Source organism: Paralichthys olivaceus, chromosome 8 (assembly GCF_024713975.1).
Source record: "Paralichthys olivaceus isolate ysfri-2021 chromosome 8, ASM2471397v2, whole genome shotgun sequence".
NCBI classification, from domain to species: Eukaryota; Metazoa; Chordata; class Actinopteri; order Pleuronectiformes; family Paralichthyidae; genus Paralichthys; species Paralichthys olivaceus.
Window position 1 is genome coordinate 10,118,860 of NC_091100.1, and position 26,091 is coordinate 10,144,950.

General features: G+C 39.7%; 2 protein-coding genes across 2 annotated transcripts; both read right to left on the reverse strand.

Annotated features, from left to right (window-relative positions):
• Positions 1–1,777: 1,777 nt before the first annotated feature.
• Positions 1,778–13,436, reverse strand: mttp (microsomal triglyceride transfer protein). The gene is made up of 19 exons (XM_020100490.2): positions 13,367–13,436; positions 12,841–12,915; positions 11,539–11,726; positions 11,212–11,355; positions 9,051–9,158; positions 8,853–8,969; positions 8,184–8,323; positions 7,951–8,101; positions 7,129–7,286; positions 6,802–6,970; positions 6,445–6,552; positions 6,005–6,217; positions 5,682–5,893; positions 5,448–5,545; positions 4,691–4,812; positions 4,340–4,567; positions 3,931–4,055; positions 2,441–2,611; positions 1,778–2,344 (listed from the first exon to the last, which is right to left on the reverse strand). Exons 2-19 carry the CDS (start codon positions 12,899–12,901, stop codon positions 2,197–2,199), a joined length of 2,661 nt encoding a protein of 886 aa, XP_019956049.2. The 5' UTR covers positions 12,902–12,915; positions 13,367–13,436; the 3' UTR covers positions 1,778–2,196.
• A 2,717-nt stretch (positions 13,437–16,153) lies between these two features.
• LOC109637867 (tetraspanin-5) lies at positions 16,154–25,364 on the reverse strand. Its single transcript, XM_020100501.2, has 10 exons — positions 24,923–25,364; positions 23,655–23,705; positions 22,104–22,250; positions 21,853–22,023; positions 21,622–21,747; positions 19,827–19,874; positions 19,102–19,218; positions 18,950–19,011; positions 18,675–18,727; positions 16,154–18,571 (listed from the first exon to the last, which is right to left on the reverse strand). The coding sequence occupies exons 1-9, from the start codon at positions 25,004–25,006 to the stop codon at positions 18,715–18,717; spliced, it is 819 nt and encodes a 272-aa protein (XP_019956060.1). The 5' UTR covers positions 25,007–25,364; the 3' UTR covers positions 16,154–18,571; positions 18,675–18,714.
• Between the last annotated feature and the right edge of the window lie 727 nt (positions 25,365–26,091).

A 26,091-nucleotide genomic window follows, 5' to 3' on the forward strand; every position in this document is an offset into this window, starting at 1 on the left:
CTAAATGTTTGGTTAAAAACATGGTGCCATTAATTGAGGATTAATTGATCAAATTTACCACAATAAGATAAATAAAATATAACCAAATTATGTCGCATTTTCTTCAATAAAGATAAAGCTGTGGCTACATTGACCAATATATGCATGTGTCCATCCCTAAACACTTAAACACTGTTGGATATTCCCTCACCTTTCCTATATTGATTGATAAATATATTAATGCGGATATATCTTTGCATTGTCTTCCCCTCGATCACCCTGACCTAATTATTGTGGCTGTCTGAGGTTTGACACATGGCCGATAGGGTTTCACCACAAAAAACACGGAAAAGTAAATGACATGGGTCAAAGGCAATCAAACAGATTTATGCCTGCAGAAGTACACATTTGGCATCTGCCAGCCTGCAAGGTTAGCTTCTGGTGACACTGAAACATCACCCGGGCCTGGGGCTTAAGTTTAACCTGACAGTTTGCTGCTGTTGATTTGGTTGCCATGGATGCAGCGAGACTGGCAGACACTGGTTTGCCCACAGCTGCTCTCGGTGGTTTCTAAAGAATCTACATTAAGGCCCAGTTGTTGTGTTTGGATGCCAGCAGGGGCTCTGATGTCACCGCTGTGACACAAGAAAAGTCAAGATTGATTGCCTCACCTGGATCAACAAGTCGCACTTTGGACAGTTAGGAACATTTTGTCTGACGTACCACAAACTACCAATAAACACAGGGGCTGGTTGTTTACTAGTGAAGCTAATGCTACTGACTGAATCTTCAAAACACGGAGTACAACGAAAAACGTACCTTTCAAAATCTGTGTCATATAATCTAGGATCAGTTTTAGTTTTCTATCTTGAAATATCTCAATTCATTCTGCACTTGAAACCATCAGAACTTCCAAACAGGAATCACTGATTTTCAATGAGCAAATCTGAGTCTACAGCCATTATCCAGCTCTGTGAGGCCAGTACCTTCAGCTTTTAATGTTAGCATAATAATAATAATATACTCTTGATGACAAATTATAATATATTAATATACTGAGATTTAGCAGACATTATACTATATAAACCAAACTCATGATAATAGTTTACCTTATTAGCATACTAACATGGCTAACCGACACTAAAACAGAGCACAGTTGAGGCTAATGATTTGTTTCGCTGGTCACAAATTAAAAGCAGTGGTGTCGGAGGGAAAGTAAGAGGATCAAATTCGATTCATCCCCCGGTAAATAGAAATAAAACAATCCATCAAATAATTAGATATAATGGTCTGGACCAAAGGGGTGAATCGAGAGCCATGAGCTAAGCTATTCCGAATGAAATTGCACCAATACTGCTGTTGTTTAGTACAGGTGAATTTAAAAATATCCTGCTGGGTCAAATTTGACTGCTTATCAGCTATGTGACATCAATACAGACGCTCTGTTAAGGTCTGTGATCATAAAATATATTAAAAATGTAATTTAATGTAATTTTTTTATGAGACATTTTTGGAATTTAAGCCAAAAGAAGGAATTGGAATGCCCCTTTAAAGACAAAAGGAACAACATATGTAACTGGGTAACTGTTTTGCTTAATCCATGAGCTGAAAGTCAAAGGTATTTCTAAGTGTTTCCAGTGGATGTTTATTTTCAGCCGATGTACAAAAAATATATTCAAGTGTTGATGGATTCATTCTTATAGATATGATTTTAATCTGCGAAAATAGTGCAAGGATGGATGGACAGATGGATGGATGGATGGATGATTCATGCATATATAAAACACAGAACTGCTCCTCCACATTAAATATATTTAATTAAAAAACAAAGGAATGTGAACTAAAAGAGAGAACTTTTGTTCATGGGGAAGTTAATTCATTATCTCCAGTGTGATATTTACATGCACTGTACATCTTCACTGTGACTGTGCTGGGGAAAATTACATTGGTACCATTCGTGCTGAGTATTACACATCAAGTAAAACATCCAGTATGTGCCTGTCATAAATACATTTTCAAAGAAATCTGATTTCAAACGAAATGTCAAATTAAAATTACTTAAATACTCACAGGAATGTAAACACAGCATGTGTTGTTAAAAAAAAACATTCACCAATTTTCCCTCTTTGCTGCTCGAGGCTGAGGTGTGATAGCTGTCTGAATGCAATGAATCCGCTCTGAGTGAACATTAGCTCCTGGACACAGCTTGTGGTGTCTCTACCAGCTGGAGTCAAAAATCCTCTTGCACATGTTCGAGTTCTCCTGGTGAAGAGGGAATTCAGAGCCGGGGACCAGCTGCTTCTTGCTCTTACTCGTCATGACGTTTTTACCTGATGACAGGCTTTCATATTTGGTCAGGTGTTCACTGAAAGCAGAACATTAAGAATCCCAAGTTAGGTTTTGTTGATTCAATAATAAAAACCCAAATAATCTTTTCTATACTGAGAGGGTCGTGCAGTACCTGTAGGGGAAGGTAGTTTTTTCCATCTGCATGCACACCAGGAAGGGATATTCAGAGAACTGGACAGTGGTGATGAAATCCAGCGATGCCTCGGTTTCAAAGCTGACCTCCAAACCTGTTCTCATGAAGTCCATGTCCACAGTAACATTACCAGTGACCACGAGCGCTCCTCTGAAACCACAAGTAGGTTGAAATCAAGTTATCCATTGCACAAAATGTTTTTATTATATTGGGTAGGAATGAATTGCAATGAATTCTGGATGATTCAAACAGGCCTCAAGTAATGATCAAATGATGCATCATCACCCGTGCTACCAGATGAGCTAGCAGGCACATGGCATACAAAGGCCTGAGTCGTCCTGCTGTGGCTGCAGGTTCGGTTCAGAGACGGCCCTTTGGTGACTTATTTTACTTTATCGTCAGTGCTGCTGGACACTAGTTTTGTTTTAGTTACTCCTGATATGCTCAAAATCACTTTTCTGTGACACTGGCCCCTTGATTTCCTTGTTTGAGGCCATGATTGTGTTCTCAAAAACACCAACAAAAAGAGAGTTTAACCACCTTGTGCCAACTTCTCCTTAGGTTCCAAGTCTGTGCCAGAGCAGTTAAAAATTCAACCTCTGTAACTTTGCTCATGGAGACATGCCTTGGCAAAGATGCCAGTGTGGTTTGTTCTGCTTCTATAGATAGCCTGCCAGTCTATTATCAGAGTGGAAGAGGTACAACTATGCTGATCCATTCACCTGCCTCTGCCATTCCCCTGCACACACGGGTCAAATCATTCTGAAGTCCAAACCCGAGATTTCACTCTGAACAGTGATGAAGTGCAGAACAACATCAAAACAGAAAACATTTCCTGTGACACTGGTCTAAAAATATTTATTGTATTGTAATCAAGAATATGACAAAGTGCTGAGGTGCAGACAGTCCTGTCCTGCACCAGAGAATCTCCTCATATATGGACATTAAAAAACCTGCAGCATTGCTGTTCAAACCTGGTTTCATCACCAGATGCAACAAGTTAAGCGGCACTGGCATAATGACGTGTTCTGTTTTCAGCTGCCATTGACTGTAAAGTTTTAAAATAGGGAGCTGGACAGAGTTGATGTCATGTCCAAACAAACGTACAAATGAGACAGGTGTGAGGCACGATATTGGATTATGTCCAACGTGCCGGTGGAAGAAGTGAATCAGACAGCGCTTATAGCCTTTCTAAAGTTCACATGAATCCACCATCCACAGGAATCTATTCGCAGCAGTCACAAAGGTTAGTTTTCTAGGAATTGTCTGTCTATCACAACGGCCTTTGCCCTCTGTTAGATCACACTGTACATATAGTTCTTCACCAACGCACCCAGTGAGATAATCGTTCCGCACTTGTTCTTTTCTCTGTGGCCAACCTACAGTATGTAGCACATCACAGTAAGGTTAAGGTTTGTCAGGCGACTCCACCTGCTGCGGCTGCAGACTGTATCATGTCTGGACTGTACCTGTTGTTGACGCTGGTCTTGGACTCTCTGTACCACAGACTAATCTCCATGCCTCCAGAGATATCGATGGCTAACCCTCCTTGAAACTCTGCACTGGCCTTCAGACCAGACTGCAGCTGGATGACCTGCAGGACCGGAGCGGAGTAGAAAAAACAAGAGAGAAGATCTGATTATGTTGCACTCTAGGTTTTAACACTGATAATTAAGGTTTACGCAGGATTTCATTGCAAAAGATTTGTCTTTGTCAGAATCAGTGGATTTGGGGATCAGTGCCTCAGACAGAGTAGAGAAGTGAGAAAGTATTGACACACTAACACATTTTTGGATTTGGTTATAATGAATAATGAAACCCTGATTCACACCACCAGAGATACCAACTCTGGTGGTGTGCATGGTCGTAACTTGTTACCTCAGAGTGGTCAGTCAGCAGGATGAGTCCCTTCACTACGTTCATGGGTTCCCCGGTCATTGAGAACATTTTTGACATGAGGTCACTGTAGCCCTTGAAGAATGTGACGGGCCTCAGCTGGACATCGAACAGCAGCGCCGACATTCCGGCAAATGACTCCAGGTTTTCCTCTCCCTCGTCGGGTGTAGCAGCGATCAGCGACTCCAGACCCTGGGCCTCAATTGCCACCTAGAAGACATGAGGAATATCCATACATTTCACTTAGGCATAGGAAAATTTCACTTACACTACCTGATATTTTAATTGTATCGTACAATCATTTATATCTAATCATTTCTTTTATTTCCTCACCTGCAGTCCATGTAGCATTGCTCCTTTACTAGCACCATAAATATTCATGTTGCTTCTCCTCAGGATCCCAGAGCCTGAATACAGGATGTCCAAACTGTATGTGGACGTCACATCAGCAGATTCTGCAGAGAATTGATTTTTTGCTTGTTAGACTTGCTTATTAGCTGTAATCTTACCAGTCTTATTCCGCAAAAAACGTTTTCTTGACTCACCAAGAATTTTGTAATTGGAAATACTTAAACGATATTTCTGGAAATCTTTGTTTTTGTAGGTTTAGAACATAAACTTTATATAAAGATAGACGATGCATTTCCTGTTCCCCCCGTTGTACAATAATTCAGCTGAACATTTTCGGATAAGGGTGCCGCCATCTTGCTCTGTTGACCACATTTGGAATGAGAGTAAGGGCAGTGATTGAGGTCCTGCTCGAGCAATCGCGAGCCACCCATCTCAGCTATCAATCATTATGTCTAACCTCATTGTTATATTATCAAATAACTAATTAAAACCAAACTTATTCGCTATATTAATACTTGACAACACACATCACACCTAAAATGACAGAAATTCTTTTTCTTCTTTGACTTTTTTACTTTGGTCCATGTCTTACCCACTAACATTGAGGAGGGGTGTATGACCTATAATGCAGTCAGCCACCAGGGGGCGATCAAGATGGTTTAGCTTCACTTTTGGGAACTGTCACATCGTTCATCTTTGTTTATAGTCTATGGTTGAGAGAAAACTGTTGATTACTTACGAGCCATGAATCCTGAGTAGGCAGATGATGACCCAACTTTAGCAAACCGGTTGTAGTTATGGGAATTCATGTCCTTCATAGCTTGGCGTATAATTTTGCTGAAAAATGCAGAAAACAATCATATGGTTACAGGATTCAAACCCAGTGCTTTTGAAAATCATTGTCAGTTTTTAAACACTTTAGATTTAAAAAGTATAGAATCTGTGTTACACCCCTGGATTTCCCTCTACACACCTGGCAGGCATCTGGAATCGGAGAATGTCCTGGATCTTAGACAACATGTACTTGTTCATTTCATGAGGCAGGTGTCCGATGGACAGGAGCAGATTCTTGACCTCGGTGTAGGATGGGTTGCTACTGAGGATGACGTCAGCAGCAGCCGCTCGCACGTTCTTCTCATAGATCCGTCGATTCTGGTGGTAAACCCTGTTCACTGTCCGTTTCACCTGAGGTGACAGGGAAATACATGGATTCTGCTTCTGCTCCACGCTAATTAAATCCACATATTGTTCACATCAACACACATCAGATCAAACAAAATGTTTACTGCTACGTACCTCATCGGTCATGAGCTCTAAGTCGTATCTCTGCAGGGCGGTGAGGGCGATGGTGTTGTAGGCTCCGACCTCGGACTCTGCGTATTTGGTGAAGATGGGAATGGCCTCGGGGAGCAGAGAGTTTTTTAGAGCCAGCAGGTACATCTGCACCTCAGATGCCACCTGTGTGCTGTCAGGACCGTCCAAAATCAGCCTCTTCACCTGCACCACTGTCTGAGAGGTAAACGTACAGCAGAAGGTTGTCAGTCAGCTCATGGATCCACTGAGGTTTTATCAAATTTCCAAAGAGGAAAGTTTCATGTCCATGACTATAACCTGATAATCCAACATACACTATCTTACCTGACATAAAACAGTCATGTGTTTCAAAATAAACGTTGCAGCTTTAGATTTAATATGAACTTGTATTTGTATCCATTCAGAGGGCATCTTCCACTTACCGGTAGGTTGCACTCTCCTTTCTTACACAGTTTGTGGATCAGGGCACCCATAATGATCACCACAGACTCTTTGATGTCAGTGCTGCCGATCTTTCCCTTAGAAATTTCCTGAAAAAGAAACAATTCTTATTAGAATTCATAGGAAACATAACATGCTGGCATATAATTTAAGAATATCTTGAAATGATATATTCTAAAAAAAATTCAACATTTCCCAAAATATTTAAAACATTACTATATTTTTGGGCAAAAATTCATATATGTTGAGTGGTTCTGAAGTGGAAAATACAGCAACAAACAAAAATGAAAATAGAAAATATTCACGTCATTAACTACTGACAACAACATGCCACTCACCAGCAGAGCCTGGAGCATCCTTTCATTGGGATGTGAAGCGAAGCCGCATGCATAGAGGAATCTCTCCTGCAGGACCAAACCTTTGGAGTCGGTGAAGTTGAGGAATTGAAGCATGGCATCTAGAGACGCAGCAGTTTGGGAGGAGGTCACAGCATCCACCACCTGAGGTCTGATAACAGCAGGACGACATGTAACAGAATAATAATGAGTGAATCCTCTTAGGTCCTGACATTGCAAAGCTTCAGAGTTACAGTAATTCAAAGAAGAGCAGAGTGGTGGTGTCAACAGGACGTAAATGATGTAGGAAAAGTGGAGAGGCTGCTTTACAGAGATGTCTTGCTGGCACTCTTCAGGACTTTAAGGATCTCGTCCTTGGACGCCTTCCGAATGCTCTGGATGAGGGCCAGGAAGCTGCGTGGAGCCATGGATTTGGACAGACTAGCTGGCTCCAGCTGCTTCTGTTCAGTCTGCCAATGTTCGAAAAGCTAAAAAGGACAAACACGGGAGAGGGGATTAGAAGACAGATCATCGTTAGTCAATCATTTCTGGACAGTAATAAACAGTATCTGTTTAATAATTGTGCTTTTTAAGAGTAATTTTGTAATAATATTCAGAAGAAAATCAAAAGAGAATGAAATTTACATTTTACAGATTCAATAATTGTTTTGTCTTATTGAAACTGCATATGAAAGACTTCATATCCTATAACTTATACATTTATTAATAGTAACCGGCACATTTCTCATTTTTCCCTCACTGCACTTGTTGTGCACATTTGCACCCCTCTGGTTGCCTGTGGAAAAAACGAGGTGGAGTCATGTAGTGATATTGTTAAGAATAAGTCAGACTTGTCAAGAAAGACCAGTGATAAGACAATGAGACAGGTTTACAAAAATAATTCGGTTGAGCCAAACTCAAAGCACCTTGTTTAAAACCTGAATGATCCTCTTTGATAAAATGATAAAAATAAGACCCAGAATTGCCAGAATTATTCTTCAGAGTTGCAGGAAGGAGTTTCAAAATCTATTTGGTTTGAGTTGTGTCTGTGTTATTGTTGTGTTTGCACAGACAGAATATATGGCGTCTGTCCATGGTGGCAAGACAGAACCGTGTTTGTGTATAAGCATGAAAGTGAAGGTGTGAACTCACTGATGGACAACCCTTGCACTGGGGTTTGAACTTCTCAGCCACGATACCAACAGCTGCCAGTTTGGCATCGATTGACTTGACGACCCCTGCGACGTCTTTCCCAGCAGCTTCCAGAGGTCCAGCCCCCATGCCTGTAAGCGTGAGGGATTGCCTGGAAGACGAGAAAATTCAAATGTACAATCTGCTCATGTGAGACACAGAACAGCAGATTTATTTGCTGATAAGCTATTAACCTGGACACGACTTTAGCTGCCACAGCTCTGCGGGCGTTAACGCCCAGGAAGTGGATTTCTTCAGCCACGGCAGAGCGGATGAAACCATCCTCAAGAGTGAACACTGTGACAGAGCTGGACTTCCTGTTCACACCCAAGACCTGAAGGGGGACATGTTGACACGTGATTCAGCAAAATTCATATTTTAGCACAATTTAATGTGTTGGTCTGATCAGAGACTCTATATAAAGATGGATGACATGACTGCTCCCCAAAAGAGAAGAGAAGCCAAAATGTCTCAATCGCCCCCTGGTGGCTTACTGCAGTACAAGTCATAAACCCTGCCTCTACCATGTTAGTGGATAGAACACTGACCAAATGAAAAGCCAAGTCAAATTTTTTCTGTCATTTTGGATAGTTCTTATCACACTGATGCTTTCTAGTTTGGTTTTAATTAGTTATCTGAAACTCTAAAATGTCATGATTGACAGGTGAGATTGACCTTGACACTCTGATATAAGGTCTCGAATAAGTAAATAGAACATCAGGTCGTAAGACTTTGAATCCAAATGATTTCAAGATGGCTGCGTTTGTATCAGGAATATTAAGGCTTCATTTCTGGACAGTGTTAGGAAGGGGGGACACATCGTCTATTTCGATATACAGTCTATGTTCTGGACGCTGACTGACCTGACTGTGTGTGGTGAACCCAGTCTCTGCCGTCTTACACGTCTCCAGGTTCTTGGTTCTCGTCACTTGACCTTGAGCTGCCTTGTACTCGACTTTACACCGTCCAGACACATCGTTCTGTTCAAAGACACAATTCAAGATGTTACATGTCTTACAATATAAAATACACAAATGTGATGAGAGGCTTGGGTCATTTACCTCGATAACCTTCCCAGTACTGAGCTGTAGTTGCAGTAAGCTGGCCAGCCCTCTCTTAAGGTTTTTGATGGTTACAGGTTCAGCCCAGTAGGAATAAAATGCTTTAGCCTACAGCAGATGTGTGAAAAGAAAGCAACATGTTAAACAGAATTTTATGCTTTAACTATGGAAGTGTTACATGCACTGTAGGTGAAGCAGCTGATGCAGCCCTGTACCTACGTGCTGCATCCCACAAAGGCTTTCAGGGTGTCAGCTTTCCCTGCACACTTGTGCACATGACACATGACATCAGGTCCTATTTACAGATCATTACTTATAAAAGTGACATATATTCTATGAAGCACAGATCAAAAACAAAGCAGAAATACTTTGGCATTAGCACATTGCTTTTAGAGCAGGAACACATCCCAAACATAAACTAGAATCTGACTAATGCTGGATTATTGTGGCAGATGATGATAATTAATAGGTTGAAGAAAAATCTTGTAATGATATATCAACCAATTTAGTTTTCAACATAAATATATAATATAAATAAACATTTATGATAATTATTCCTTATTAAATAAAGTAAAAGGCTGACTATGATAATGATATGACTTATATTAATGACAAGCTAAAATATATCATGGGTCATGCTATTGTATCAGTCGGGCCTAAAAGTAGCTTATTAATAATAAAACATGAATACACAGCCCTGACCTGTTAATTTCGCACAATTTTTATTTGTTTTTCGGTTATCGTCTGATAAATAAGATTCACATCCCACCGCAAAGTTCTCCTGTGACATTTCACTTTGGTTGAATAATGGATTCTGTGTCCTGGTCATGAGTGTAGAAAGTGGCGTGTTACATCATCCCACACTGTCGCCTATACAGTATGTAATTTATCTGTGGCGCTCAACCACAACATCAGATAGGAGCACCAGAAATAGATTGTCCACTGCTGCTCTGTGTATCTGCCACAGCCTGCCACTGTTATAAATAACCAACAACACCAGGGGAGACACTGATCTATCGTGTTTCTCACACACACACACACGCACACACACACACAACACACAACACACACACACACAAAACAACAGTTCATTCGTCCACACTGAAACAACATTAAGCCTAATAGGTGAAATTTTAGCCAAAATGTAAGTGCTGCTTTATCTTAGCGAATTTAAAATATTGTTTCTCATCTGGAGAAAAGAAACTACTATTTCTCAGAATTAGAATGACACTTAGTGGAGCTCATACCTCCACTAGGGCCAAACGAGAAATATGAAGAAAAAGAGGAAGTGGTTTGAAATTTGTAAATAATTCATGTTGTCATAAAACAGTTAAAGAGAGTGTGTAAAACAAAACATCCTGGATCTGTCCCTTAACGTACATCTGCACCATATTTGAATGGGTTCTTCTACATCCCTCCAGTGAGTAGTAGGAATGTGCAATATATTCAGTAAGATGTTGAAGTATTTTTATTGCTCCACTGTAGGTTGCTTGATCATTTTACTGGATTTCTAGACCAACATTAATTCAAAGTCGTTTGTATTTGGTAAAGAGATATACTCTTTCAAACAGTTTCCTCAGCAATATATACCATCATATTATTCTTCTCCCAAGGTTTTAAATGACATATCTTACAGCCAGCTTATTGCTAAATTATTATCGGATGATATGACATGAGAACAGAAGATAAGTTTGGCTGAAGCTCAAACATGTCACAAATAACATGAGCCAAGAGCCTGAACCTGCCGACCTTTGCACACACACACACACATATGGGATTTCCCCTGCCAGCATCATCACTCCAGCACAGCAAAAGTAAAATTCAATAATTCACTGAAGACATCCATTACAATTGGCTACTGAACTTATGTCCCTTATGTAAATACCCCTCATATGTTTAAGACTCTTAATTAGGGTTAGGGCTGGGTATACATTATATTATGTATAAAACAATTAGTACTATAAATCAATGCAGACCATAGTACTGACAATATCCCCTCCACTACGGTAAAGGCGAACAACTTTGACAGCATATTAAAATAAGAGAAACATCTTAAACAATAAGAGCTTGTACAGATGATACCTTCTGTTATTTCAATGTCATTTTGACATTTGCACTGATAAGAAAATAATGAAAATGAATATACAGTCAGTTAACTCACCTTTCCATTTCTAAGATGCAACATGAAAGGTTTTGTCAGAGCTGCCAGTTTGGTTTTCCCCAAAACACTTTCGACTGTTGATCCATGGAGGACACTCTTCTTCTCAGATCGATGGGACAAAGGCTCCAGCCTCACATTTGAGATCTATTCAACGGAGATTCATTCACCTCATCATTCAAAGCTTTTTTCAGACATTTCAACAAACTATCAGTTACTCTGAGGAAAGGGGAGTGAGCATACTCAACTTTGTGTTCACAGTTACAAGTCACTTAATTAAAAGTTAAGTAAATGCACAACATAATGATGTCCTGTTGTCTCTCTTCATACCGTCAGTTGGATCAGCTGGTTGTCCTTGCTGCTCGGATCTCTCCACACCAGGTTGGCGTCCACATCACTTGAAATCCTGTATCCGACGCTGCCCTCTCTCGACCCCCGGGCCTTGTCCACCAGCACCTCTGTGGTGTAGCTGAATTTGTACAGCTGGTCGTTGTTGAGCCGGGGTCCTGCAGCTCCACCTGAAGAAACACAGGACACACACGATGGTGAGGAAACATGAGCGGAGGAAGTCAGAGTCATCTGAAGAGGGACTCTCAGCTGTTATATTATAAGGTCTGATTGTGCAGATTCATTAACCTAGGTTTTATTTTTTAATGTTTCATATCACGTCAGCACCTTAAAATGTTTTCATTTTAGTCTTAGCTGTATCCTCATATTTGAATTCACTTTAATATCTATTTCGTCTGACTTGTTTCTCATGTTGTTCTCCTAAAATTCACAAGGAGTAAGAGGTGAGACGAGACATTTAGCGAGTCATACGTGAGACTTAAGGGAGATACACGGAGACTTAAGGGAGATACCTTGCTCAATGTATTAATGGCTCTCTTTATCTCCCTTAAGTCTCAAGTATGACTTGCTAAATGTCTTGTCGCACCTCTCTCTCCTTGTGAATTGTAGAAGAAATATTTGGAAACAGCTATAAGTTTGAATTATCTTGAGACAAGGCTGTACTGCATTCTGTACACAAAGTCTGTATAGAGTATAAACAGATCATTTTCTCCAATATCTCAACAGATAATATCAGGTCAAATAATCTCCTAACTTTTGTATTTTTCTAAATTTGACCTCCACTAAACACACTTCTCTATTTCTCATCCTCTTTTCATTTGCTTTTCAGGAAGACCCTCCCAGGAGGCACTACTGAAGTGATTCAATCACTAGGTGTGTTCACAGTGTGGTGTAGATAAAAATCTCTCCTCTGAACAATTAACGACAGGCTGATAGGGCATTAGGCCCACGAGGGAAGACAGACTGACGTGTCAGTATTAGATTTCATCACCAGTCTCTGAGGAACGTGGAGCTGAATTCAACAAATAAATGAATGAATGAATCTGGATCAGTTTGTCTTCTATCAAACACAGAATTAGATATATCAAGAAGCAAAAACAACCTGCCAACTTTTTGGTTTCATTATTTTCTTTGACTGTTACTGCTGTTTTGAACGATACCTGTTTTTGACGTAGATTATTTTGGAGCTTCATTATAAGAGATTTACTGAAAGGATCCCCTCACCTCTAAACATCCCAAGTAAATAAGCACACAGAAAAAAGTCACAATAAGTCATCCACTCACCTTTGGCAGAAGCTGAGACAGAGGCGACTGTACAAAGCAAGAACACAACAAGAGGTAACATTGTGTGTCCTCTCTCTGCAGCCAGATGGATCAAAACCGACGCACACACACACACACACAGAGAGGAGAAGAGTCAGTGTCAGTAGCAGCAGAGGGCCAAAAAAGAAAGGCAAAGCAAGTCCGAGCTTCTCCTGTTAGGTTTTATCACAGAGGAGGGCAGACTCCAAACTCCACGCTCAAGTACTAAGTACGAGATAACCAGCGAATCATTAACTGGGCCCGCACTGATTCCACAGGGACCTCTGCTATTGGCAGATGCAACCAGGTGCCCTCTTTTAATACAGTGGGCCGGCTGTGATTGATTGATTGATTGATTGATTGATCAATGAAATGGGATTATCTGATCATTCAGCTTATCAATAATCAAGACTTGATGTCTGGATGTTAAAGTCTCCAGAGGCAGATGTCAACAGATAATGGGTCATGTTATTTTTGATAGAATTCATAAAGAAACATGTATATTTACCAGGAGGTGGCGGAGAGACGTCCTCATGTTCAGAACCTTTCACCTACTTCCTCCCCAGGATGAACAGTCAATACTTTGTCATTGAGTCTTGGTGGAGGAAGTGGGCAGTCTCACTGTGGAACCAGCCCTCCAGCTCATATTGCAGCAGCTGAGGAGGACCTAAGGTTTAGCAGATTTCAGTCACAGAAAATGAATATTTTCTCACCATGAATGTCCTTGGAGTTCACAAACAAAATTGCCAGATGTGGAAGATGGAAGATTGCAACCACCCTGTGATATTGCAGTGCTGTTCCTCATCACCATGTGAATGGATGGATGAGGGCTGATCAAAGGCCCCATCACCTGAAAGGATCCGTTAAAGTTTCCCTCGTTTTACCATTAATCATTTTTCATCACCAGGACAAGAAACTCATCTTCACACCTACTCAACTGTCTTTATTCAGATAGAATAGACCAAACACTCACTCAGTATTGTATCATTCTCACCTGTTTCTTACACTGCACTGTTTTTACTTAACTTTTATTTCTTATTATTTTATTTTATTCAATTCTCTAACTCAGTTTAATTACACTCCATGTGCTTTTTTTATTATCTCTGCCAGGGAGGTTTTGTTTTCACTCCTCTAAATGTGTTTGTTGGTTGGTTTGTGTGTTTGTTTTTTGTCTGTTATTTAGCAGGTTTGTGTTCAAAAAGTACTGACAGACAACAATGAAACTTGAGTGGATGTGATATGTGTCTGAGCACCATTTTAGTTGTCTCATTATTGTCATTATGCCTTTTAAACCTTGTATAAAGCCCTTTATATTTCTGGGCTGTAAACTGTGGTTTACAAAACTTGTCTGTTAGTAAATCTGATTTTACGGCCCATCTTCATCTTATTTGATGTGAAAAAAAAGTTCAGTCCTTAAGCAACCTAAAGCCCCTCAGCCAATTTTTAAAAAATCAGTTTTAGTTTTTTACTTACTTTCTGTCCTTGTTTTGTTTCATTGTTATTTTTCATTTCCCTACTTTTTAAATTTGCCTTGGGTATAGGTGTAATATAAATGAAATTTACTATTATTATTATTATTTAATACTTGTATTATTAGTTATTAATCTGATCACATATTTTGCTGGTTGAATCTCATGTCTAAAAGATATAGTTAAAGTAGAGAGTCAAATATTAAATCTCTCATTTAACTGAGGTGATAGGAAAACTGAAAATACTCAAGAACAATTTTATAATCTTATAATTCTCTTTAAGAACAATTTTTACAGAGTAGATTTGGAATATATAGCAAAACTAAATCCATCCAGTGGATGTCAGTGTTTGACCATGATGAGACACAACACAGCTACACAGTGACAGAACATGACCACACAATGATCTCAGAGGGAGCCTTCAGCCAGGGAGCGCTTTTGTGTGTGCCCAGGGACCCATTTTCTCATAATGACCTCCAGTCACAAGTTTCTATGAAGCAAATGAGGTCACTATTCTAAGATGGGGCAATATTAACTTCATATTTCAACACTCAGTTCTCAAACTCAGTGGGAGCCAGTAGAGGGCAGTGACATTATTAAAAAAATGAAAAGGTAAATTGCAAGTACATGTCCACTGGGGGCTGTCAGGACAGGGAGTCAGCTGATTTCTACTGTGTGAAAGACATTTTCAGGAGACACGTTACTATAGCAACTTCTCTGGTTGTGTGACGATCATTAAAATCAACTGTAGTGTTTAGTTCGAACACATCTAACATCTGGATGAGACACCTGCACACACATGAATTCAGTTCATGGGTTATATTTCAAACAACGGTTATGGCGTCTGGATGATCAAAAACTGCAGAGTGAGTGAATGCGTTTGAGAGGAAGCTTGACTGTATCAGCAGCAGTGAGTCTGATGTTGTTTTTCTATAGAGTTTAGAAAAGAGCTGGAAGTAACTCTGAGGTATCTGGTCAAAGGTCAGACCAGAGGTTTGTAATCAGTCGCTGATAACACAGCAAACACACACGTATCAAAGCTGTCTATCTACTTTAAATAGCTAATTACCTGTGATGTGTTGAAAGAAAAGAGTGTGTGTTTCTTGATGAGATGGGACCATGTAATGTATATAAACTATACACTGATGACGTGTCTCCACTTCCTCCCACGCCCCAGACATGAAGCCGAAACATATTGAACCCAAAAGCTTCCATCTTGTGTATTTGGAGTCAGAGTCTGTTCAGCAGCGAGGTTTCCACCAATATACACGCTTGACCAATCATGAAGTTTCACCAGGTTGTTATAGCATCAAGTAACTAACTAAAACCAAACTTCACTAATCAACCAAACTTAGAGGAAAAATTAGCACTTGAACTAACATCAGTCAGTGTTATATGAACTACCTCAAATCATCTTTGAGAATAAAATATTTGAGGAGGACTTTGCAGCCAGCCACCAAATCAAGACCATTTGGCTTCACTTTCAGGGAGCTGCCATGCCGTCCATCTTTATTTACAGCCCGTTGTTGTTTTGGATGTGAAAGGATATGAATGATATGTTTGTTTGACACTGGCTGTAAAGGGACAATAACCTCTTTGGTTTGGGTGTGTTTGATTAGACGTAAGTGACTTTTGTCCACAGTAAACCCTCCACTGTTTGTCCTGTTATCATTACTGAAAGATCCATGCAGCCCCCTGATCCCTTGGGCTCCTGGGTAAAAGGCTTTACTTAACTGTTTTTTTTGAATTATTAGAAAAAATGCTGTTGAATGTTAAAGTTTGACAGAGCATAACAAAAAAACAACACATTGCAACATGGACCAAAATATAGAAAGAAACACATTTATTAAGATATATATTTACAACTTGTCACTGTCCATTTACAAGTATCAGGATTACACATGAAACAAAATCATCAGGAGTATGTAGAAGGTACAAGTATGGCACTGAGTGGTAAGAAAGAGTGAGATCAGTAAACACCAACAATCATATCAAGCTTTTAAGTGGGGAAATAAAGATATTTGACATATGGCTGCTTTATACATTGATCAGAAGATTTCAAACTGCATACTGTATACTGGTTAACATCTTTTGTGTATGTTCAGGAAAAGCTGCGTAACCTGCTGCAAGGTCCCCTTCACTTAATTCAAGAAAAGGATGTTTTCTCTTCCATGCTATGCTGTTCTGTTTAGAGATGTTCTGCAATTTTACCCTTAACGACAAATATTATGATACCTGGACTTACCGAGCACCGATCTAATACCAGTGCATTAAAAAAACAACTTATAAACGTATTTTCTATATATATTCTACTAACCCTGTATGAAAGTAATGATGGCTCTCATTGTTGTATGGCCTGGCTTAGAGAGAATTAAATAACATAGAACTTATTTTATTAGAGTAAAAGAACACAAACAAATAAATCAGGGCATAAACAGCTCAAAACTGATCTCCTGCATATGATACATGTCGCCGTTAAACCTTTTACAACTTTCCAGTGTGAAATATTGCCAAATTGCTGACATAAGCTAGCTCTGGCTAACGCTATGCTACACCCAAAATCACTCCTTCTCTCGCTCTTAAAACAGTACTTCCCAGCAAGGCAGCACAACACAAGGTTGTTGTATTGGGCATGAATGACAAAATGAAATCCAGTAGTGTAGCGTTGGCCAGAAAATATCTTCACACTGTACAACTGCAATGTTTACCAAATGCAGGACTTCAGATTCAAGCTATTTACATTTTAAGGAAAAGAAATTAGCACTTTTTTCTGAGTGAAATAAATATACTTTAAAGATGTGGCATCGCTACATGGATTTGCGCACTCAGTGTCGATGCCTGACCCGGTATTATCTGAGGCATTTTAGATGCTGGTATGAGAACACGCCTAGTTCTGTTATACTGCAGATTATAATGTTTAAAAATCTAAACATATAAATTGTATCTTAGTTTCCAAGTTTTCATTTAAAAATGATGCTGGTGCGAGCGTCCGTGTGCTCTGATTTCAAGTACAACAAGATGTATTTATAAATGATTTCTATGTTCATCAGGAGCTACCAGCACATCTTTCTTTATGAGCCTTAGAATTAGCTTGTATTGTTATTTTCCAGTGAAAACTTAAAGATCAAAATGGGGGGGGGGGGAAATGCCACAACAAAAACGACATCATCATTAGGCAGATTTCATCAAAGAAACAAATCAACAACAATCTTAAAAATTTAGAAAAATGAAAGAGTGAACACTGATAATAAGGATAAAGGTAAATGTGCAAGGAACGGCACAACACTTAAAATGTGCTGAAACATTTTTTTTCTGTCAGGCTGCTTTTGAACAAGATGGATCTGACAAATATAAAGCACCATAAAGTTGCAGATGCAGTTTCAAAGTTGTTTTTGTAAGGAAAGTTCCCCCTCCAGTGGCCGTTGCGTGACTAACAGTCAGTCATGACAAAAGCTGAGTGGCTGCAATGAGCATCATCACTTCATATGAAGATTAAAGTGCATAAGGCTGAGTTCTTTTTTAACTTATTATTTACATGCCACATCTTCTGGTTTCTTTCAGTATATTTAAAGATTTGACGTCACTGCCAAACTCATACAAACTGCAATTTTACAAACCTACGACATCCATGATTTCTACCTCAGCCCCACAAAACTGTATATATCTGTATGATGAGTGTGATCAATCCAAATATGCAAAGAAAATTTTAAAGTAAACTCTCCGTAGCTTTAAGTATATTTCCCTAATTAAACATTCAACAAAGTGCTAACCAAATATATTTTAAAATACTTTACATCAATGAAATACAGTTAAGAGAGCCAATGTCCTACAAGTAGACAAAAGGCATGCAGTGCATTTCCAGAATCACTTCAGCTCTGTACACAACCCTTACATGCAGTGTTAAAAACCTGCAGCTGTGAGACGTATAAAACCACGAGCCTTTTATAAATGAAGTGCTACCTCAGAGAAAATGACCAATATACCTTTACATGTCCAGAGATCCTTAATCATCACAGGCTCGTCTACCACACTGCATGACATCACACCTGCCAATACTGCATTAATATTGTATAAAGAGCTACAGTACATTTCAGAGGTTGCTCTTCATTCAAAAACAGGCCACGGATAACTCTAAAAATAACTCTAAAATTTACTATGTACATATGAAAGAGGCTCGTCTTTGCTGGACACATTAACTGATTGATTTGATTTCCGTTCAGAGTTGGTGTCCAAACTGCTGAGTCCTGCAGAAGAAATAAACTTTCAGCATAAAGACAATCCACAGGGGAGGGATGGGCTCGATTAGTTCATTCTGAAATGTTAATGATGAAACAGAATATTACGAACCTGGTACATCCGTCTTGCCTTTGGTGACTCTGTGGAGGTCTTAGGTGAACAAACTGCATAAAACAGACGGCAGATTTAAGAACAATCAAGTAATAAAATGCACAGATACAGAACAAGACTTGCTAACAGATCTTTGAGGCCGTACTGAGGCTAAAGCATTATTATTATTATTGTTTCTTGTTTTAGTTTTAAAGGCAAAATTTTGTTCCTGAGTGAAGGTTGAGATTTTAAACTCTTCTTTGTAGCTCAGGGTTATCCCTCCTGTTGATACTCACCAACTCTCTCTCACGGCTTCAATGTCACTCACAAGATTCTGTGCCAAACAAATGCCGAAAATCTGAAACCAAAGAAACAAACCGACGAGTCAGATTGATGTGAATTTGACAGGGATCAGATGTCAGAGTAAACCGCTGACACTGTTCCTCACCTGTAGTAACGCAATCCCAATAAAGATGCCTGCCACTACCGTCAGGTTGTCTTGAAGCCACTTCTCAAACTGAGGGACGCAGCCTTTGATATAAATGAAAGTTCGCTGTTCGGAGTCCTGGAAGAACAGAACACACAAGTCAGACCAATACTACAGCCTGATAATCACATGCAGATGAAACATTGTGGCTTTTACTTTTATTAATCCTTAAAAAGCCTGAAATCTTAGAATTACAGTGCAGCTGACATTTCTTATGAAGATTTTTTTTCTTCTTTATTCTTATTTTCATTACCTGGTTGTTAACACACACACTCCGCTCACTGTTTTCCTGCTCTGACTCATTAAATCTGCTCCACTCTGCCTTTTTTTAAAGGCGAGAAAACAAACACAGCCTTTTCCTTACATTATGCTTCTGTGGAGTACAGCCAAAGCTAATGATGAGGGGGGAGGGGGTTTCAATCCCCATTGCATTGCTGCAGCATGAGTAATACCACAGGAGCCAGCATGCTGATGGAGAGCCAGCTGCTGCATTTTGGGGGAATGGGGAGTTTTGGGGGAAACACAGTGAAAGAGCAACATTGTGCCCAGGGTGGGGAACCTAATGACCTCATGCGGACATATAACTTTCACTGAGGTAAAATAAGTGAGAGCATTCACACTCGTGCTGTTTTATGGCCCCAGCGTGGTTTCAGACAAGGGGAGGGTCTCAGGTTCTGTTATCTCACCGTTTTTGCTCGGATGTCGTATCCACACTGAGTGTTGATGACGTCCTCCTGTGAAGAGAATTCAGTTCAAGTCAAGATATTTACAGAAAATATACAGTTTCAACATGGATTTCATTTTCTTTTCTTTTGTAATGATGATTTTGTCACTTTTGTCAGTGTCAAGATCACAGACTGTAAATAAAGTTGGACGTGATCACTCCTCAAAAGTGAAGCTAAAGCATCTTAATCGCCTCCTGATGGCTGGCTGCATTATGGTCATAAATCTCGCCTCCTCTATGTTAATGGTTGGGACATGGACCAAACTAAAATGTCAAAGTACACGTTACGTATTTTTTTATCACTGTATGTTCGAGTTTTCAAATTCCTGATACCTTTGTTTTTAATTAGTTATTAGATTGTTTTTTAAAAGAGGTGAAACATCACGATTGACGTCTGGTTTTTAACTTTGTATGGCATTCAACGAAAGACAGACCAACATTCCAGCCTTAACTTTGTCTCATTAACTGTCTTAAAATCTGCCTGTGAAGACGTGGCCTCAATTACCTAAATTCAATGCTTTATATTACTTATGTTGCACATTTATTTGCATGGAAAATTAATGTTCTTTACATAAACTGCATTCATCAACAAGTGATATGAAATCATAAAAATGGGTCTTGTAATAAAACCTGGCCTAAAGATGCTAAGGTGTGTCTCATGTTTGGCAGATACAGAAGTCAGTGTCCAGTGCAAGTGTTAACATCTAGGAACATGGTGTTTTTTTCATTTCCTGTTGATGCAAATCATCATGAGGTGTTTCCCCTGTAAGAGGCTGACCTCTTTGGAACCGCATGTCCTTATTTCAGCATGAAAACAGGCTCTTGTGAAACCTCCATTACAGTGAAGTGAGTCTGCTGCTGTCACTGCTTTTCTCTGTGCAGCAGTTTTCTGCCAAAAAAAGTGCCTCAGTTTAAGTTAACTCCTCCCAGCCGCTTTGCTGTGCTGGCAGTGTCAAAGAGGACACTGAGGCCTGGACATCCTGTTGGAAGCCAACAACGTCAGTCAGGCAGCTGGAGGATGCGGATAACCAGGCTGTCCTGTCACAGGGAGGACCTTCACAATTTCCCCTCCAACAGCAGACAGCATACATGTTTCAACATATTTAACAGAGACCTACTGAGATTAAATTCTACCTAAGAGAAACAAGAACATCAAATTACACCCAGGGGTTTGAGTGTTTTACCATAAAAATTATTTACTGGTTGTGAATTAGAAAGACCTCCAGTTAAATCTTTTTTTTTTTCATGCCTCTTATCTGTCATCATTCTCCTGTCAGTAATTGTATTAACTATTAAAACTAGTGTAGTACAAGTACAAGTCCTACAGGTGAGATGACTGTAAACTAACATCTGTTATTTATTCCCTCAAACACATAAACATCCAAGATGTCCCTCTCTCTCTCCCTCCCTATCCCCTGGTGTTCCTCTGTCTGTCCTTTCTCTTCCATCAAGTTTTCTGCTGCTGGACCTTCGGCCTTCCTAAGACCTCTCTCCCTCTCCTGGCTTTCAGTGACTCATTCCAGATGTTTTAGATCTGGATCTTTATCCTCCAGGATCAGCCTCCTTATCTCTCTCTGTCCCCCTCTTTGCGTTTGTTTCCTGGAGGAGATGAGGTCATGTTTTGTCCAAAACTTTTTCTCCGTTTGAGGGTCTGAGCACAGATTGTGTCATAATGCTGCACAGATTGCAAAGCCTATTGAGGCAAATTTGTGATTTTAATAACTTTGGATTGACTTGTGTTTTTTGGTGACACATACCGCTGGATCTTTGGTGCAGCAAGAAAATGGCACTCCACATTTCTCTCGACTCGGGTTCGAATCAGTGCAGTTGAAGTATATGTTCAAATTCCAGTCATCTGCTCCAAAAGCTCCACAACATTCCCACTGTGAGTTTAAAAAGACAACAACAGCTCATATTTATGATCCTCACAAAGTAAAAACAACACTGAGGTGAAATCAATACTCGGCATAAGGAAAGATCATGCTCACATATTCCTGGGTGAAGTCTATCAGGTTCTGCAGGTCAATGTCGTCCCTGTACGCGCGTATGTTGTTGTTAATGAAAAAGTTAAGCTGGTCCTTGATCCAGTCTTTGAAGACAAAGGCCAGGACTCCTGCAGTCAGCTCCAGGAAGAAGATGATACCCAGGAACACGGAGAACTGAAAATACACAAACATTCACAGCTCTCTGAATTTCACTAATAATATTATGACACCAATGGAGGCTTTAGGGAACGTACAAACTTGAGGAGGAAAGAGTTTTCCCGCAGCGCTCCGATGCAACCGGCAAATCCCAGGATGAACATCACGCCACCCACCACGAGGAAGAGCCACACAGGGTCGAAACCCCCCAGATCCGTGATGGACGAGATGTTGGAGAGAACGCCCTGGTGAGGAGGTAAAACAGTGAATGGATAGAAGGGTCACGCCACTGAAAGAGAAATGGTTCGAAATCACATGAAAGAAATGAAAAGGAAAATCGAATCTTCCACGCTTATACACCCTTGAATAATGTAACATTAACATGATTGGTTGATAAATAGAATCAACCTGAAACTACTATCACATCTGTACAGTTAATATGGAAAAGGAACCAGCCAGCATAAATACCGGAAACAGGGAAAAACATCTAACCTGGATCTGTCCAGATTTAACAAAATCTGTCTGCCAGAATCTCTAAAGGCCTTAAACTCATACATTGCAGCTGTTTGTTTAATCCACATAAAAACTGTTGAAATGAAGATTAATGATTTTAAATTAGCAGCTTCCTGGTTAGCTCTTGGCTAAGAGAGACCTCAGCACATCCCACACCCATTGGACTTCAGTTTGTGTTTAAAACAAAACGACCCATATATTGTGTTGATAAGTGAGTTCTAAAAGTGCTGACAGGTGGATTTTGTAACTTTTGGACAGAGCCAAGCTTAGTGACGCTTTTCTTATCAACCAACTCTTGGCAAGAATACATGTTTTTCCTTTGATGTGAGAGTAAAACTGTTAATCATCAGATTGATCAAAAATTAACACAATCATTAGTTTCAGTCATGTGTTAAGCATTCATCTAAAAAAAATCTAAAGTAGAGCCAGACTGATGTTGACTTTTGGAAGCTGATGCCAATATTAGGGCATAAACTGTTCACATACCAATTCAGAATTAGCAGATATACAGATGTTTTTATCAAACCCTTTAGACAAAGAAATGTAATGTAGGGTTTATACATTGCAGTTTAACAATTAAATCTGCTATAAATACAATGAAAAGACAAACAACCAAAATATGTAGAAATATATAAAATATAGAAGCATATCATAAAATACATTATTTGACTTTTGTTACACAAAATATAGCATTTTTCAATCTGTTAAATAAAAGTTTTCATTGGTGCGTATTGTGAAAGAAATACACTGATACCAATATGTCTGTGAATGGTTAAGCTCTGTGAACTTTGACTGGCTAAACTGATGAATCAGACGGGCTCTATCTGGAAGCTCTTCAGTGAAATCCAAGACACTTTCCCTGGACTATGTGTCCACTTGTTAAACCACCACTACTGAGACACACAATGAATGAATCTGGAAAATGCATCAGATCCATTCAGAGCCTATTGTTCACAGGGTTGTCCCTCCGGAAATCATGACATTCCTTTCTGATTCAGTCAAGCCACTGCTTCCATTCTGTGCAGACAAATGAGTGAATGACCAGTGGTGAAGGTAAATGATACCACTTAGTTTATGGATTTAATTATTTGCACATGTCTTTAAGTGAAGAAATTAAAATTGTTCATAAGACTCACCTTCTCGCTCCATGCCCACAAGCCAATGCCCAGAAACGCCACTCCAAGGAACTGACAGAGAGGAAGATGAGAGAGAGACGAGACAGAGAGGAGAGAGCGGGATTATTGAAACATGTAGTCATCACACAGAAGCACGGACACAGACAAACCACAGAGAGATTTTCCTGGCTCTGGTCCATTACTAAATATTTCTCAGCTCAGTCTGCAGCCAGCTGGAGACTCCCACATTAGAAAGCATCTTTAAACGGCCCGAGCGGATTAGTACGAGTTTCCACCTACAGTGGAAGAGTTCGAGACCACAATTCAAGTCAGGATTCGGGGCATTGAGGACATTTCACTACTGGCTGAATGTTCAATAAAATTGTATTTCTTTCGCTGTAAATCACATTATGTCAAGGCACCCAAACAGAACAACTGAAGCACAAGTCAACTGAACAATTATATAATAACAACCATGAAAAATTACAATAAACTGATCATAAATTTGTCATTTAATACTTTATTTTAGTCATTTGTTTGCTCACATTTTATAAGTTAAACAGAATTGTTAGAACAGTCATCATTAAAGAATGTAGTGGGCTATTTACAGCCATAATCAGCCCTTATCCATATCAGGGCTGTAATTTAAACCTGATTACGATCATGTATCATATCTTGAGTTGCCCTCAGTTCCCAACCCTGATATCCAGTCTGTATCGTTAATTAATGACATTCCTCGAGCCATTATGTCTGACCCCACTTCTGCTGCTCAGTAAATTAAAGAAGAAGCTGGTCTGGTGAAAAATGGGCCTTTCAGAAATTCCTCTCGAGGTCAGTGGTGAGTCCAAACCACAGGAGATGTTTTCTCTTTTTCCTCAACACAGAGTGATCATGTCTGCTCTGTCTCTGCGGCCTCCACCCAAACACCACTGACACTGAAATGTCCTCACATGAACAGATGAGGGGTGATATAGGGTGTTATCTCACAGCCCAGAGGGAATTACACAGCCCTTCATCAGAGCTTCACTTAAACCCTGAAGCTGCTGACAACACAAACAACACGGTGCAAGAAACAAAAGCAGCTGATGCATGGAGCAAGTGCACATCAGGAGCAGGGGAGGAAAACATCCGTGTTCACACAGCAGGAAATCAAACGAATAATAAAAAAAAACACTGATGTCCGAGGATTAAATCAAAGACATCAAAGCTGCTGCAGATGGAGAACAAAAAGAAAACAAGCTGTCATTTCAGAAAGAGGAGCTGAGGATCCACATGCAGGCCTGACTCACCCAGAATATGATGTTGAATCCGAAGATGAAATACTTGATGCAGCAGCTCACCTCATGAGCCTTGAAATGCTTCCCTGACATCATCTGGACGCTTTGTTATTGGGATCGTCTAACCTCTGGGGGAAATGAATCGCACCTATGATCCTCTGAGGGTCCGACCGCCTTTTCTCCTCCTGCGAGAAACCCCCTCTTTATTTGTGAGGGCTCGAGTGAAAGCAAACAGCCGTCTCAGCTTCCGACAACAAACATCATTATCTTCATCTTCCTCATCGTGATTGTCCGCTGATGAAGAGGCTCCGCGGCCCGAGCTCCTCCGAGGATGCACCAGCTGATCCCAGCTCCGCTCTCCAGAGGTAAAACCGTGAGATTAATCCCCCGAAGTCAAACCGAGTCAAGCCGAAGGTCCCCTCTCCCGCATCTGAGCCATAATACAGACATGGCTGTTATTTGAGCGACACGTTCGTTGAGCCAATCAGGGGTCTCCGGTGGGTCAGGGGAGGCGGGACTTCCTCTAGCACAGGGACCGCAAATAATCTCAAAATAAACCACGTCATGATATTTAATTAATTAGACTATATAATTAATTCATAGAGGACTAATCAATTAAGCTTATATGAGGAAAAAAAGGAGTATTAAATTATATTATTATGCCTGTTAAACAATGAAGAGCAAACCTGTGGTATAGTCTATATTGATTATGTATACCCTATATTGCATATATAATGTATACAGTACAAAAATATAATTGAATATTTGTATTATTAAATAATATCTATAAGCTAAATGAAAAAGTAATAGATACCAACACTGAAATTGTAATTAGATAATGAGCGTCTGAGAAAAAAGAAAAAATGTGATTTAATGTTAATGTCTGCTTCTATATTTGTCACTGCTCTGTCCACAGTCAAACTAAACATTGGATTATATCATGGGTAGATATTTTTATTGATTCATTTGAGCGTCAATATTTAATTCGTTAATTTGAAAACATTGCATTTTAACTTGGAAATAGTTATATCAATAATGAAGGGATTTAATGTTTATGTCTGCTTTGATATTAATTATGGTGTCCATGTGCAAATAAATTTAAAAACTAAAATCTGTCAGTGTTTCTGGGGTTTTGGAAAGTGGGTGTCAAACCTCAAAGAATCGAGTTTAAAGGGACATTT